Raw genomic sequence first — 15,571 nt, forward strand, 5'->3', positions numbered from 1 at the left:
ATAGGAATACAAGTCATTCCCCAATTGAGAAATGGTCAAAGGATATGAACAGACAGTTTTCAGAGGAAGAAATTAAAGATATCTATAGGCATATGAAAAAATGCTCAAAATCACTACTGATTAGAGAAATGCAAATCAAAACAACTCTTAGATACCACATCTCTCCTGTCAGATTGGCTAAAATAACAAAACAGGAAAATGATAAATGCTGGAGAGGATGTGGGAAAATTGGAACATTGTTACATTGCTGGTGGAGTTGTGAACTGATCCAGCCATTTTGGAGAGCAATTTGGAACTATGCCCAAAGGGCTATAAAAATGTTCATACCCTTTGACCCAGCAATACCACTTCTAGGGTTGTATTCCAAAGAGATCACACAAGTGGGAAAAGGACCCATATGTATAAAAATATTTATAGCGGCTCTTTTTGTGGTAGCTAAGAATTGGAAATCAAAGGGATGCCCATCAACTGGGAAATGGCTGAACAAGCTGTGGTATATGAAGGTAACAGAATACTATTGTGCTATAAGAAATGGGGATGATACAGACTTCATAACGACCTGGAAAAACCTGCACGACATAATGCTGAGGAGGGGAGCAGAGCCAGGAGAGCATTATACACAACCACAGATATACGGATTCTGTGAGGACTAACCCTGACAGACTTTGCTCTTCTCAGCAACACAATGTGCAAAGACAACTCCAAAGGACTCATGATGGAGAATGCTATCTACATCCAGAGAAAGAACTATGAAGTATGAATGCAGATTGAGGCACACTTCATGCTCGCCTTTTTCTCCCCCTTTTTTTTTCCTCTCTTTTGTATTTGTTTTCGGGTTGTGGGGTTTTTTTTTGGTTTTGTTTTGTTTTGTTTTGTTTTTTGGTTCTGTTTCTTCTTTCCCATGATTCATCCCATTAGTCATAATTCTTCCCCACAACTTGAATAGTGTGTAAATTAATTCAATGCGAAGTTATACGTGGAAGTTATATGGGATTCCATGACGTCTTGGGGAGGGAAGAAAATCTGGAACTCAAAATTATGTAGAACAGTGTGTTGCAAACTAAAAAGAAAAAGAAAAAATAAAAAGGAAAATAAATTAAATTAAAAAGAAAAAGGGAAAAAAAAAAAGAAAGACTCATTTTCGCAAGTTCAAATCTGGCCCCAGACACTTACTAGCTGTGTGACCCTGGACAAGTCACTTAATCCTGCTTGCCTCAGCTTCCTCATCTGTAAAATGATCTGGAGAAGGAAATGGCAAGTCACTCCAGTACCTTTGCCAAGAAAACTCCAAATGGAGTCACAAAAAGCTGGACATGACTGAAATGACTGAACAGGAATAAAAGACGAGAAATCCAGGAAACTCCCAAGATGTAATAAACTCCTCAGGAAATCGTTTGCTGGCCAGTAGAATTATAACATCTTAATTCCAAGAGCAGTCTCACGAGTGAAAGGGTTCTGTTTGCACTCAGTTCTATGGACTCCTGGTGGCGCACTTACTTACTCGGTTGAGTGCAATTCTAGAAAAGAGACTCCGAGCGCCGCTGTCCACCAATACCGAGCCAGAACTGAGACTTGAGATCTATTGGAGGAAACTCCCACAGGGTAATTTCCTGCACGGTCCCAGTGCTCACATCAGAGAGGCGACCCAGTCTTTAATGATTGGAGCTTTCTTCTCAACAGAGCTTGCCTCGGATGCTCTGATCAATAGCCACTGAGTAGTGACACTTCTTCGCTGTGGGGGGCGTCTTAAAATCCAGATATGGTTTGAAGGGCAACTTCCCTAACCTGGAAAGGCAGTGGTACTAAGAGTCCGAGAGATGGGAAGCAATGCTGGGCAGAGGGTCTGGCCGCTCAAGAGGCAAGTATTGTTTCCTTTCTTGGCGTCTTTGTTCTGCCGCGCGCTTTCAGAGCAGATTCGCTACTCGATTCCAGAGGAAATGGCGAAAGGGTCGGTGGTGGGGAACCTGGCCAAGGATCTGGGACTGGAGGTCCACGATTTATCCTCTCGGAAGCTCCGCGTTAGTGGAGAAAGAGAATTCTTTAGTGTGAGCTCGGAGAGAGGAGATTTACTTGTTAGGGACAGAATAGATAGAGAGCAGATATGCCCCCAAACAAGAGTTTGTGCTCTGACATTAGAAACCGTAGTTGAAAATCCCTTAAATGTTTTCCATGTTAACGTGGAAATTGAAGACGTAAATGATAATCCGCCCCAGTTCAGGAGAAACGTCATCAATTTAAACATCTCTGAGTCTACCCTGCCAGGTGCGAAATTTGCATTAGAACCCGCCCATGATCCAGATACAGGACTCAATTCCCTACAAACTTATTATCTAAGCACGAATCCTGTATTTTCTTTCGAAGTAAAAAAGAAAAAAGATGGCAGTAAATATGCTGAACTTGTGTTAGAGAAACTTCTAGACAGGGAAAAGCAAAGTTCCTATCACTTGGTCCTGAGTGCTGTGGACGGCGGAAACCCAGCCCGAAGCGGCACCGCTCAGGTCAGAATCAATGTTTCGGACGCCAACGATAATGCCCCTGTCTTCAGCCAGGATGTCTACAGGGTCAGTCTGCTGGAGAACCTGCCTCCAGGCTCCTTTGTGCTGCGTGTGACGGCCACGGACAAGGATGAGGGAGTCAATGCGGAAATCACTTTTTCCTTCGACCGCTCTTCCCAAAGAGAATGGCAAGTGTTTTCTCTGGATCCAAATAGCGGGGAAATTACAACTCTAGAGAGCCTAGACTTTGAAAACACCAAAGACTACTCAATGGTGTTGGAAGCGAAGGATGGGGGAGGTCTGGTTACTCAGTGCACAGTAGAAATTGAAGTTCTGGACGTAAATGACAACTTCCCAGAAGTTATATTCACTTCTATTTCCTCACTGATTCCTGAAGATTGTTCACCTGGGACAGTGGTAGCTTTGGTGAAAACACCAGACCGAGATTCTGGTGTCAATGGGTTGGTCACGTGCCACGTAGAGGAAAATGCACCTTTCAGACTAGAATCTTCTTCCAGGAACTACTACAAGCTGCTGACAGATGGGCCCCTGGACCGCGAGCAGACCCCACAGTACAACATTACAGTTACTGCTTTAGACAAGGGAAAGCCTCCTCTGTCCACCAGCAAAACCCTCACTCTCCACATAGCTGACGTCAATGACAATCCTCCCGTTTTCCTCCAACCTTCCTACGTTGTTTACCTCCCTGAGAACAACCCCTCTGGAGCCTCCATCACCAGGGTCTCAGCCTCTGACTCGGACCTAGAGGGGAACGGCCGAGTGTCCTATTCCATCGTCAGCAGTGACCTGGCCTCTCCACCTCTGTCCTCCTACGTATCGATCAATAGCCACAGCGGGGCCATCTTCGCTCAGCGCTCCTTCGACTATGAGCAGGTCCGCACCTTCGAGTTGACGCTGCAGGCCTGTGACGCTGGTTCCCCGGTCCTTTGTGCCAATGTCACCCTGCAAGTGTTCATCTTGGACCGCAATGACAACGCCCCAAACATCCTCTACCCAGCCCTGGGGCCTGACAGATCAGCACTCTTCGACATGGTCCCCCGCTCTGCGGAGCCAGGATACTTGGTCACCAAAGTGGTGGCGGTGGATGCAGACTCGGGACACAACGCCTGGTTGTCCTACCGCGTTCTGCAGGCCACGGATCCGGGACTCTTCAGCCTGGGGCTGCGCACCGGTGAGATCCGGACTGCTAGGGCTTTGGCTGAAAGAGATGCTGCCCGGCACCGCCTTCTGGTCTCTGTGCAGGATGGAGGCCAGCCCCCTCTGTCGGCCACTGTGGCTCTGCATCTGGTCTTCGCAGACAGTCTGCAAGAGGCAATGCCGGAGATGAAAGAGGAGCTCTCCCAAAATTTATCCACGCAATGGAAAGTTAATTTTTTTCTGATCATTGCGTTGGCTTTAGTATCTTTTGTATTCCTCTTGACTGCAGTGTTTGTGCTGGTTTTTAAGTGCCGAAAGCCCAAACAGCACTTAGCATTGGATTCTCTTCCCACTGACATTTATTCTAGCCTGGGACCCAGAGTCACCAACAAATTCAGCAATGGGACATTATCATTGCCATATTCCTACGAGGTGTGTCTTGCCTCGGATTCAGGACAGAGCGAGTTCACTTTTCTGAAGACAGATCCAACAGATTTGAAGGGCAATCTCGATGCTGAAATCAGCTCCAGGGTTGGTGGTCAGCCTGAACTCAGGGAGCAGAATTCTCCCTCTAAGGTGAGGCTCTTGTTTGTCTTAAGACCAAACACAGGCCATTGTGATTGTTTTTCTACATCATTCAGAACCCATCCTGCCAGACAATTTGATACCTCATTAAATACACCCCAACACGTGGTTTTCTGTCTTTCATTCATTGCAAATTGTAAGCCACAAAAACTCCTAAATAGAGCTTCTCTTGACCTTAATTTGGGGAAGTTAAGTGCACTCTTCTTTTGCTTTTTCCTTCCTCACTTCTCTTGTTCTGGTTGTGAGACACCTACTTTTCAGTTTAAAATGTCAAAGAGAATCAACAATTTTCCATTCTTTCTCAGAGCAAGTGGAAGATGCTCAAGGTGCTAAATGATGAAACACTCTGCGGTCTCCCAAGGGCAAATCATTGGCCACACTTCTGTAACATTTCTGTTTCTAAAAAGATTAGTCTGGTAGTACTAGATTAATCTGGTATTTTGATGGGCTACAGAAAGGGAGATTGCTTGGACTCTACCTAATACTGGAGTTAGGATGAAGCAAAATTAAGCTATCTACCCTGAACTTTTTTCTCTAAGACACAGAAACTTAGACACTCCTTTCCAGCAGTTATTTTCACGGTAGTTCATTTCATTATTTAGTTTGTTCCCATGTTGCTGTTACTTTTTCTACTGTAATATTAACAGTGTTCGTGCCATATCTACCTTCTCCGACAAAATGTCAGAATCTTTCTTCCTTCTTTTGGATAGTGCATTTCTCTCTTTTTTACTCCTGATCATTTGAAAGCTTAGCAGAGTTGCCTTTCAATGAAAAGTTAATTTTTTCCTGGACAACTCAGAAGAAAAACATTTTCTCTTTTTAAATAAGTTTTTATCAGTGTCTTCAATTTTTTACAACATGGTTCCCTCCAGTATCCTCCTGCTCCCCCTCCCAGAGAGTCATCCCATATAACAAGCACCATTTTTAAAGACAAAAAAAGATAGAAAAAATCAGCATAACTGATCAATACATTGAAAAAGTCAAAAAAATGTGTGCAAGAGATGAAGAAGTGGAATGAGAGTGCCTTCTCATTTCTTCTTTGAAGCCATGCTTGTTATTTGTAATTTTGCAACATTAATTTTTGATTGAGTGTGTGGCTGTTTACATTGTTGCACTCTAGTGTGTATATTTTTTCCTTGGCTCTGCTTACTTAATTCTGTATCAGTTCATATAGATCTTTGCATGCTTTTCTGAATTCATCACATTCATAATTTCTTACAGCACATTAATATTCCATTACCATGTGCTGCAGTTTAACCATCCTCCAATTGATGAACATCTACTTTGTTTCAATTTTTTTTAATCACAAAAATTGTCATAAATATTTTAGCCCATGAGGGAACTTTCTTCTTATCAATGAGCTCTTTGGGATATAATATGCTTAGTAATGGAGTCTCTGGGTCAAAGGGCATGGACATTTTAGTCACTTTCTTTGCACAATTCCAAATCACTTTCCAAAATGGTTGTACTGATTAACAGCTCTATCAATAGGCATCAGTGTGCCTATTTTGCCACAACCCCTTCAACACTGACTATTGGCTTTTTTGTCATTTTTGTCAATTTGCAAGGTGTGAGGTAAAACTTTAAAGTTTTTTTGATGGGTATTTTTCTTATTTTTAATAACTTGGAACATCCTTTCATGTGGTAGTTAATAGTTTGCATCAATTGTAAATGGCCTTCTCAAGAAGTTTAGCCACAAAAGTCAAGAGAGAGATGGGGTGATAGCAGAAGTGGATAGCAGAAGTATGTTTTGAAGGTGGTGGAGACATGGGTATGTTTTTAGGCAGTAAAGCAACAGCCAGTAGACAGGGTTTTTTTAACCTGCATTCTATGATTTCCCTTCTTATCTTAAGTGAATTAACTTTATCTGTTTAGTAGCTTTTCAGTTTCATATAATTAATGTTGTCTAGTTTATCTTTTGAAATTGCCACTGTTCCTTATTTGATTTAGAATACATCTCCTACCTATAGCTGTAATAAGTATATAATCTACTTCTCTTTTAATTTTTATAGTGTGATTTTCAACATCAAGGTCATGTATCCATTTAGAATGTATTATGGAATATGGTGTAAGGTGTTGATCTGAGCCTAATTTGCACCAGATTTCTTCCCAGTTTTCCCATCAGCTTTTGTCAAATAGGGAGCCCTATCTTAAATAATTTATTTTTTCCACTTTATTGAATGATGGGTTATTGAATTCCATTGTTCCTATTTCTCCTTTATCTAGTTTGTCATATTTATTTACCTCTCTATTTTTTTAAACCAATGTCAGATGGTATTGATGACGGCTGCTTTATAATATAGTTTGAAGCGTGAAAGTGCTATTCTCCCTTTGCCCTACATCTTTTCATCATTTCCATTGATATTCTAGATCTTTTGTTTTCTCCAAATTAATTGTCATTATTTTTATCAAGTTCTATATATCCTTTTGATAATTTGATTGGAATTGCATTAAAATGTATATTAACTTCAGGAGTACCATCATTTTTACTATTATATTGGCATGGCCCAGCCATGAGCACTCCCTGCACCCATTTCCACTTCATCCATCCATTCTTTATTTGTAACTGAATCTACACAAGTCTTTTGTGAGCTTTGGTATATCGATACTTTATGAAATTTTTTGTTATTTGGAATGAGAGTTACCTTTCTAGTATTGCCTCTTAGATTTTTTTAATTATTATGTAGAAATGTTATTGATTTTTGAGTGCTAATTCTGAGGTCTCATCTTGCAACTTTGTTGAAGCTATTGTCTTAATTAGTTTCTTTGTTAATTTCCTAGGAATTTCCAAGTAAACTGTCATGTCATCAGAAAATAGTGATAATTTTATCTCTTCTTTGTCTATCTTTACAACTCTGATTTCTTTCTCTGGTCTTATTGCTATTGCTAGCATTTCCAGAATTGTATCAAGTACTCTTAGTCTTGGGCATATATCTCTCTTAACTCCTAAAGCTGGAACTGTCATTCCTCTTTCTTTTTGCATAACTGTGAGAATAATACTAAAGGAAGGTAATAAATAGAGATCTTCAGAAATTAGCATTCTATCTGAAGAGTTGCTCATAATTGGGTAGTCTTTTTAACCCTTTAAAACTGGATCTGTAGGAATGACTGAAAGATTATGCTTTGGCTTCCCATTCAATGCCCTTGTCTGAATGAAAGAAAGCATTTTTTCCCAAGATTATACAAAAGGAGATACTAATTTTGCATCTTTGATGATTATGGGGATTGAGGTGACTTAAAATGCTTTAAATATGGTTTGCCAGAATAATACATATTTACTTGTATAGAACTTTAAAGGTTATTTTGTTTATTTTGGTTGGCATCTTTTTGCCTTTGTTATACTATCTAGAAGGTGTATGGCTTATTTTTTTTAAAGAGCACTTAAATTTTGAAGAAAGAAGATCTGGGCTTTAGTCCCAGCTTGACTCCTTACTGGTTATGCATCCTTAGTATATCACTTAATGTCTATTCAACCTCAATTTGTTCATCTGTAAAATATATCCAATACCTATCTCACAGAGCTGTTTTAGTCAAAAGTCAAGAAATATTTATTTAATGTCTTCTATATTCCAGGCACTGTGCTTAGGCTAGAAAGAAAAACAAAAGACAATCCCTGCCATGGAGAAGCTCATAATCTAAGGGGGGAGACAAACTGCAAACAATTCTATACAAATAAGTTATATATAGGATAAACAGGAAATAAATCAACAGAGGGAAAGCACCAGAGTTAAAAGGGATTGGAAAAGCTTTCTTGTAGAAGGTAGGATTTTAGCAAAGACTTGCTGGAAACAAGGGAATTCAGGAAGTAAAGATAAAGGACAAAGGTGTTCAAGTCATGGGGGACAGTCAGTGAAAACAATGGAGTTGGGAGATGAAGTGTCCTGTTCAAGGAACAGTAAGGACTTCTATGTCATTGGGTTGAAGACTATATGTAAGGTGTAAGAAGACTAGAAAGGGAGGAGGCAAGTGATGAAAGGCTTTAAAAATAAAATACTATGTTTGCTTATGGTGGTGACAGAGAGCCACTTAAGTTTATTCAGCAGGGCAGTGGTGATGTGATCAGATCTGGCCTTTAGGAAAATCACCCTGACAGCTGTGTGGAGGATGGACTGGAGTAAGGAGAGACTTGTGCCAGAGAAACCAATCAGCAGTCTATTGCAATAGTCCAGGTGGGAAGCAATGAAGGCCTACAGTGTCAGAAGAGAGAAGGGGAAATATTTTAGAGATTTTACAAAGGTCAAATTGATAGATCTCATCAACAGACTGGATATCTGGGGTGAGAGAGAATGAAGAGTCAAGGATGACACCTAGGTTGATAACCTAGGAGACTGAGAGGATGGTGGTGTACTGGACAATAATTGAGAAGTTTGAAAGGGATGGAAGTGTTAGGGAAAAGATAATTAGTTCAAGTTTGAATATGTTCACATCTAATTCAAGGTATTCAATAGGAAGGGGCAGTTAGGTGGCACAGTGGATAGAGCACTGGCCCTGGAGTCAGGAGGACCAAAGGTCAAATCTGGCCTCAGATACTTGACACTTACTAGTTGTGTGACCCTGGACAAGTCACTTAATCCTGATTGCCTCCCCAAAATTCACTTCTTAAAGAGGCCTATTCACTGAATGGGCATTACCTCACTCAAAGTGAGAACCTGAGAACTTGAAACAACCTTAGCCTGAAAGGGCCAGGGTCTCCTAATGCATCCTGGGCCATTCGCAGTCATCCTGGTAAATATCAAGCCACTGGAACGAGATGAGAAAGTGAGGAGAAAGTGAGGCTGGTGACTTTGCACAGCGCTCCCTCATTCAAATCAAAATCAACTGCAAGTCATGTCATCATTTTCCTGATGTCATGATCCTCTTCGAGAACAAAGGACAAACACACATCCGATAGGAAGTTGGAAATTCAAGACTAAAGGTCAACAAAGAAGTTAAGAATGGATAAGTATATTTGAGAATTATCAGCATAGAGATGATAATTGAATCCATGGGAACTGATGAGATAATAAAATTAATTAGTATAGGGTGAGAAGGGAAGAGAACCCAGAAAGTAACCTTGTGGGACACCTGCATTGTCAGGTGTGACCTGCACGATAATCCAACAAAAGAGACTGAGAAGGAGTCAGGAACCAGGAGAAACTACAGTAGTGTCCCAAAAATCTAAAAAGAAGAAAGTATCAAGGAGAAGAGAGTGATTGACTATGTCAAGGTCACAGAGAGGCCAAGAAGGGTGAGAATTGAGAAAAGATTACTAGATTTGAAAATTAAGAGATCATTGGTAACTTTGGAGAGAGCAATTTCAGTAGAAAAATGAGGTAAGAAACCAGACTACAGAAAGTTAAGAAGAGAATGAAAGGAAAGGAAGAGATGCATCAAATGTAGATGACCTTCTCAAGGAGTTTCATCACAAAAGGCAAGTGAGATATGGAATAATAAGTAGCAGAGGCAGATGGGTGAGAGTGTTTTAAAGAGGGTGGCAACATGGGAATGTTTCTAGGCAGAAAGACAAAAGCCAGGCAGTAGACAGGAAGAGATTGAAGATGAGTGAAAAGGTGGGGATGGTAGAAGAGGCAATCTCTTGGCAAAGACAGGATGGAATGGGATCACTTGTGCCTATAGAAGGGTTTGCCTTGGCAAGGAGAAAGATCATCCAGTTATGTGAGATAAGAGTGAAGGAGGATGTAGTGGTAGAATGCATTTGAGCAATATGAAATGAAAAACAATGGAAAAGAGGAAACTCTCGGTGAATGGCCTCAGTTTTCAATAAAATATGAGGCAACATTCTCAACTGAGAGGACAATGGTAGTGAAATCCATGAGGAGATTTGAGGAGGGATGAAAAGGTTTAGAAAAGCTACTGTGGTGAGTGGGATAGTGAGTTAATTCAGGATGTATATAAGTATTTCCTTGCAACAGCGATGGTGCAGTTGAGTTTGTGTAACATAAATTTGTAGTGGATCCACTCAGTGTGGTTTCATGATTTTCTTCTCCTTCATTCAGCAGCACATGCATAGGAGCAAAGACAGTGGATGGTGGGGGTGATCCAAGGCTGAGACTTGGCAGGGCATGATCTTTGATAAGGTAAAGAAGCAAGGGACTCAATAGAAGAGGATCTGTAAACTTAAACTGGTTCACTTTCAAGAGTTCATGATGGGAAAAAAGGGGTGAGTGTTGTCAGTGAATGGGGTGATGGTCTGGGGGAGAAATGAAGATTTGAGACTGGAGGTCATGATGTAGACAAAGGTTTGACTTTGAAAGGCAGAGGGAGAGGTAGAATCCTCTTTGTGTGTGGCTGAAATAGGATAGAGGAGTAGGTTATGGGAAATGAGTAATTTGAGGAACTGAGGGTTAGGTGTTAGAGGAAATATCAAAATGTATGTTGAAATCTCCTAGTGTGATAGTGGGAGTTGAAGAAGAGAGAAAGATTGTGAGTCAAATACTGAACTCATTGAGGAAGGAAGGGGTCTGTCCTGGAAGTTGGTAGCAACAGCTACTGGAATTTTGATTGGGTGTTAGGTATAGATTGAGTGAACTTCAAATGAGGAGAGATTCCTGAGTAATGGTGGTAAAGAGGAGTAACAATGGGAAGGAAGGAGAATTTCACTCCTCTACCTTGACCAATGAGTAGGGAGGAGGGAATAAATCAAAGTACAGCCCATTGCTGGAAAGGGCAATCAGGGAGGATATGTGATCTAGAGGTCTCAGTGAGAGCCAAAGATGAAAGGAGTGGGAAAAGATTTAAGATGAAAGCAAGTTTGTTGCCGATGGATCAAGAATTCCAGAGGGTACAGTGGAAGGTGTGTGTAGCTTTGGAGATTGGGGAAGAGGATTTAAGGAGAATGGAAATAAGGGATCTGACAGTGGGGGACAGTGAATGGGTTTTGAATAATCAGAATCATTGGGATGGGAACAATGTGACAGGGGGGCAGGAATTTGTTAGTTATTGAGGGAAATTTTTGGACCGATTTTCAATGTCTGCAGGATTTTGCCTCAGGATAAAGTCCTTTCAGAGCCTTGGGCAGCACAGGTTGGGGAACAAGTACCTCAAGAAAACTTAATGAAATGGTACCCTCAGCCCTCACTTCCATGGCAAGCCACTCACAAGATGGTATTTTGGAGATAAAGTAAGATATTGTGTTGTATTGTAGAGACCTATACATATTTGAGTTATTATTATTATATGCAAAGGAACAGAGGGATATAGAAATTAAGTGATTTGCTCAGGGTCACATTCTTAGCAAACTAAAATGTAGTTCTAATTTATATTCGAATCATATATGCAAGTAATGGCAAGAGTAAAGTACCGGCTGCATTTTATCTCTTATAATAAAATAGATCCAAATAATGTAATCATAATATTCTATTCAACAAATAGCCCAAAGCACTTTATAAATTGGGTGGATCTAATCATAATTTGTCTGCAAGTTTTCCATTATAGAATTAAACATTTTAACTTCTATGGTATTATTAAATGTGTTCTAGATTGCAACAAGTTACTGACTTGGGATCTTTTGGCTTAAAAGATACCATGAAAAAATAAACAGAATTCATCTTTAGAAAAAAATAGAGTAGAAGAAGGAAAATTTGAGGTTCATGGCAGTTAGATCTTCCCAGTGTCTATCTAGTTGTGTTATTATAATAGGTCTATGATATAATATTACCGATATTATATTAATATATTATATATAATATTATATAATAACATAATATGTAATAGGCCCTAAAAGGTACTCAAAATAATCAGATAATTTGGCATATTCAGATGTGGCCTCTGATGCCAAGTGTAACCAACTTCCCACATTCAGAATCCAAGAAAAGCCAAGAATCTTACTAACAAAGAATAGGATGTTGGGCTACTACTAATTAAAGACAAGCAGGCTACAAGCATTTATTAAGCATTTAACTAAGCACTGTGCTAAACACTGTGGATAAAAATACAAAGCAAAAACAAAGACAGCCCCCATGTTCAAGAAGTTTACATTCTAATGGAATGGAAGCCCAGAGAAAAAAAAAGAAACTGAAAATTGGGGGTGTAGGGGAGACACCCATATCATGCTGGTGCAGTCTGGAAAGTCAGAACTACAGCCAGGAGGGGAAAGGAATTAAGTAAGCGTAGCTTCTTCTTGTATATTGTTGTTTAGGAATTTTTGTAAATTTTTTTATTTTAAAATTTAAAGAAAAAATGAGAAGAGAAAAAAAGAATATTGCCATATACATATAAGAGAGGATCCAATATAACACAATAAATTTCCATTTCAAGAAAATCTATATAATAAATACTACACATTATTTTCAAAGCTACTCAGCTTTTCTTTGCTTCCTTGTAGGTTCTTTTATTCTCTGCTGTGCACTTTTTACTTTATTTTTCCACTCCCTTCCCCAATGTCCCCCACACCCCGAAGGCTTCAATTAAATGCATACACACACATATGTATAAACACACACATATAAAGACGTATACATTCATACACATATATTTAAGACCATACTGTGTATATTTCCACTCATCATCTCTTTCTCTGAATGTGGATAGCATCTTCCTTCATAAGTCCAAGTCTTTCTATGTTTTTCAAAGTCAACCAGTTCATCATTTACTATACCACAGAAATATTCCAACACAATCACATCCTATCTAAGAGATTGTCTATGACAGTTTTTTCCCCAATTTTCTACATTCCTTCTATTCTGGCTACATAAGGTTTTATTTATAGAAGAAAATTTTAATTTAAGGTAATTGAAATTATCCATTTTATACTTCAACAATGCTGTCACTTCATAATACAGTTTAAGGTCTGATACTGCTGAGTCTGCTTCCTTTACATCTTTTTTCCCTGGTTTCTTTGAAATTCCTGACCTTTTGTTCTTCCAAATGAACTTTGTTATTTTTTTTCTAACTCAGATTTTTTTTGTAATTTAATTGGCATGGCATTGAATAGATTAGTTAGGTAAAATAGTAATTTTTAAAATTATATTGGTTTTACCTACCCCTGAACAATAAACACTACATCAGTTATTTAGATCTGATTTTATTTGTATAAAAAGTGTTTTATGTTCATGGTCATCCAGTTCCTGTGTCAGTTTTGGCAGGTATAGTCTCAGATATTCTACACTGTTTAATTATTTTTAAATGGTCTAAAACAATACTGAATAACATTGCTGACATGTAGTGTGCTTTCCCCATTTTTCTCTTTTGATTAAATCTATTTTAGCTTTAACTTTGAGATCATGATTACTACTCCTGATTTTTTACGTAATAAATACTATTCTTGCTTTATTTTATCTTTGTGTATATCTTGCACATTGTTGCACAGGACTATTCTCTGGTGAGCTAGAAAGGGAGAGAGTAAAGCTGCTTCGACTGCAGTAGGGGTTCACAAACGTTTTGGTCTTAAGACATTATTACATTCTTTAAAATTATTGAGGACCCCTCCCTGACAAAAGCTTTTGTTTATGTGGGTTATTTCTATTTCTATTATTTGCCAAATTAGAAATGAAAACATCTTAGTTTTATAAAATAGTTCTGACTTTGTGATTCCCCTGAAAAGGTCTTGGGATTTCCAGGGATTCCTGAACCGTATTTTGAAAACCACTGGGCTATGGGGAACTATTCTGAAAATGGACCTAATGTCCTTTTTGGTGATCTCTTAAGAAATAAAAGTCCCAGGGTTTTCTTCTCTCTAGCCCAGGGATTTTGAACCTTTGAGTTGTGGACCCCTTTAGCAATATATTAATGCCTATGATCTCTCCTCAGAATAATTAGTTCTTAAATGTATAAAATAAAACAAACAGGATTATAAAAGAAACCAGTTATGTTGAAACAGTGATTAAAATTTATTTTTAAAAGTAAATTCACAGGCTCCAATTTAATAACCCCTAAAGTCTAGACTTCCCCATGCCTGCCATTATTAAGTCTCTTGCTTCTAGTCTCAGAGTCTCAGTTTTCTGGTATGAAATCTTTAAGGTCCCTCCCAGCTCTTTGTCTGTGATCAGCTAAATGATCCTATGAATATGCTTTCCTGAATAATACAAAAGATTATGTTGATTTTATCACCTACCACTTGTTTAGCTGGTGAAGGGGTAGATAGATATCAATCTATCTATCTGTCTGTCTATATATAGCTATATATTTATATCTATATCTATCCATCTGTGTGTGTGTGTGTGTGTGTGTGCTTGAGAGTCAGAAAGACCTGAGTTCAAATCCTCCCTTAGCAATTTACTTAACCTCTCAGCTTCTTCAGCTGTACAATAGGGTAGAACCTACCTCGAAGGGTTGTTTTGAGAATCAGACGAATTAACACATGTAAGGCACTTCAAAACATTATATGAATGTTAACTATTGCTGTTTTTATTATTTTTTAAAGTGAAGAGAGCTCCTGGTGAGAAACTTCCTCTACTAGGATAGATTATCATTTTCTCTGCACCCCATAGGCTGACAAAGCTTCTGATTTTTTTTAAATTGCTAATTCTGGGGATACAAAGGCCCTGCTATCAAAATTCTTACAATCTAATAGTCAAGCAAAGAATTACCATATAATGTGAGACAGAGTGAGATGGGGCAAAATTACTGTTGGAAATGTGTAAAAGGAGGTATTTTTGGCTAAGACAGGGAAGCTCTTATGACAGCAGAGGAACATTTTGGATCTGACTAGTCGCTGAGTAGGACTATGCCACTCTGATTATTTATTCTGACATTCATTTCCCAGGTTGATAATTCTTTATAGGGTTCTCAACATGTCTTTGTCTAGGTATTATTGAGACTGTGGCTGGGCTGAATTCTTTAACTCCTTCCTCTCCTTTGTCTTTCCCCCTTGTCTTTCAAGATACACCTTATAGTCCCATGGGAACTAAGGATAAATTGAAATCTACTCCCATCTCACTACCTTTTCCCCACTCCTGAGAATTCCTGCAGCCCAATTTCACCCAGCTCTAAGACTCTGTCTTGTTTATAATTTTACCAGTTATTTTTATTTTTTAATTTCAGTGGCCTTCCACGTGAATCTATTGTTATGTTATATTTGAATGTGGGTTTAAACAATTCACCTGATAGTCTCTGGTTAAAGCTGTTATATTTTAAAATGGAAAAACATCTTAAAAGAAATGTTTAATATTCTCTTGAATGCATTTTAAAGCATATGGCTAAATACTGAGGGTGTTTCCACAATATTTCCAAATAATTTACAAGATCCTGACCAAGAGCTTATAGGTACCACTCTTCTTTCTTTTGTTTTTCACCCTATAACATCAACCAATCTACAGTCCCTCACATTTTCCTTCCACTAAATTTAGACTCCATATGCCCCATTTTGCAGCCATCCCCCTTTTCTGGGGTGGATT

General features: G+C 38.9%; 1 protein-coding gene across 8 annotated transcripts in view; it reads left to right on the plus strand.

Annotated features, from left to right (window-relative positions):
• Positions 1-15,571, plus strand: part of LOC118842908 (protocadherin gamma-C5-like) — a 169,134-nt gene that overhangs the window by 99,213 nt on the left and 54,350 nt on the right. Inside the window, exon 1 of one of the 8 annotated variants that reach the window (XM_036750245.1) lies at positions 1,575-4,229. The exons of the other annotated variants lie outside the window; for them this stretch is intronic. Within the exon in view, the coding sequence (XP_036606140.1) occupies positions 1,818-4,229 (2,412 nt within the window). The 5' untranslated portion in view covers positions 1,575-1,817. Of the gene's footprint in view, positions 1-1,574; positions 4,230-15,571 lie in introns of those variants that run through there. 8 annotated transcript variants of the gene reach the window in all.

The sequence above is a fragment of the Trichosurus vulpecula genome, chromosome 3 (assembly GCF_011100635.1).
Source record: "Trichosurus vulpecula isolate mTriVul1 chromosome 3, mTriVul1.pri, whole genome shotgun sequence".
Taxonomy (NCBI): domain Eukaryota; kingdom Metazoa; phylum Chordata; class Mammalia; order Diprotodontia; family Phalangeridae; genus Trichosurus; species Trichosurus vulpecula.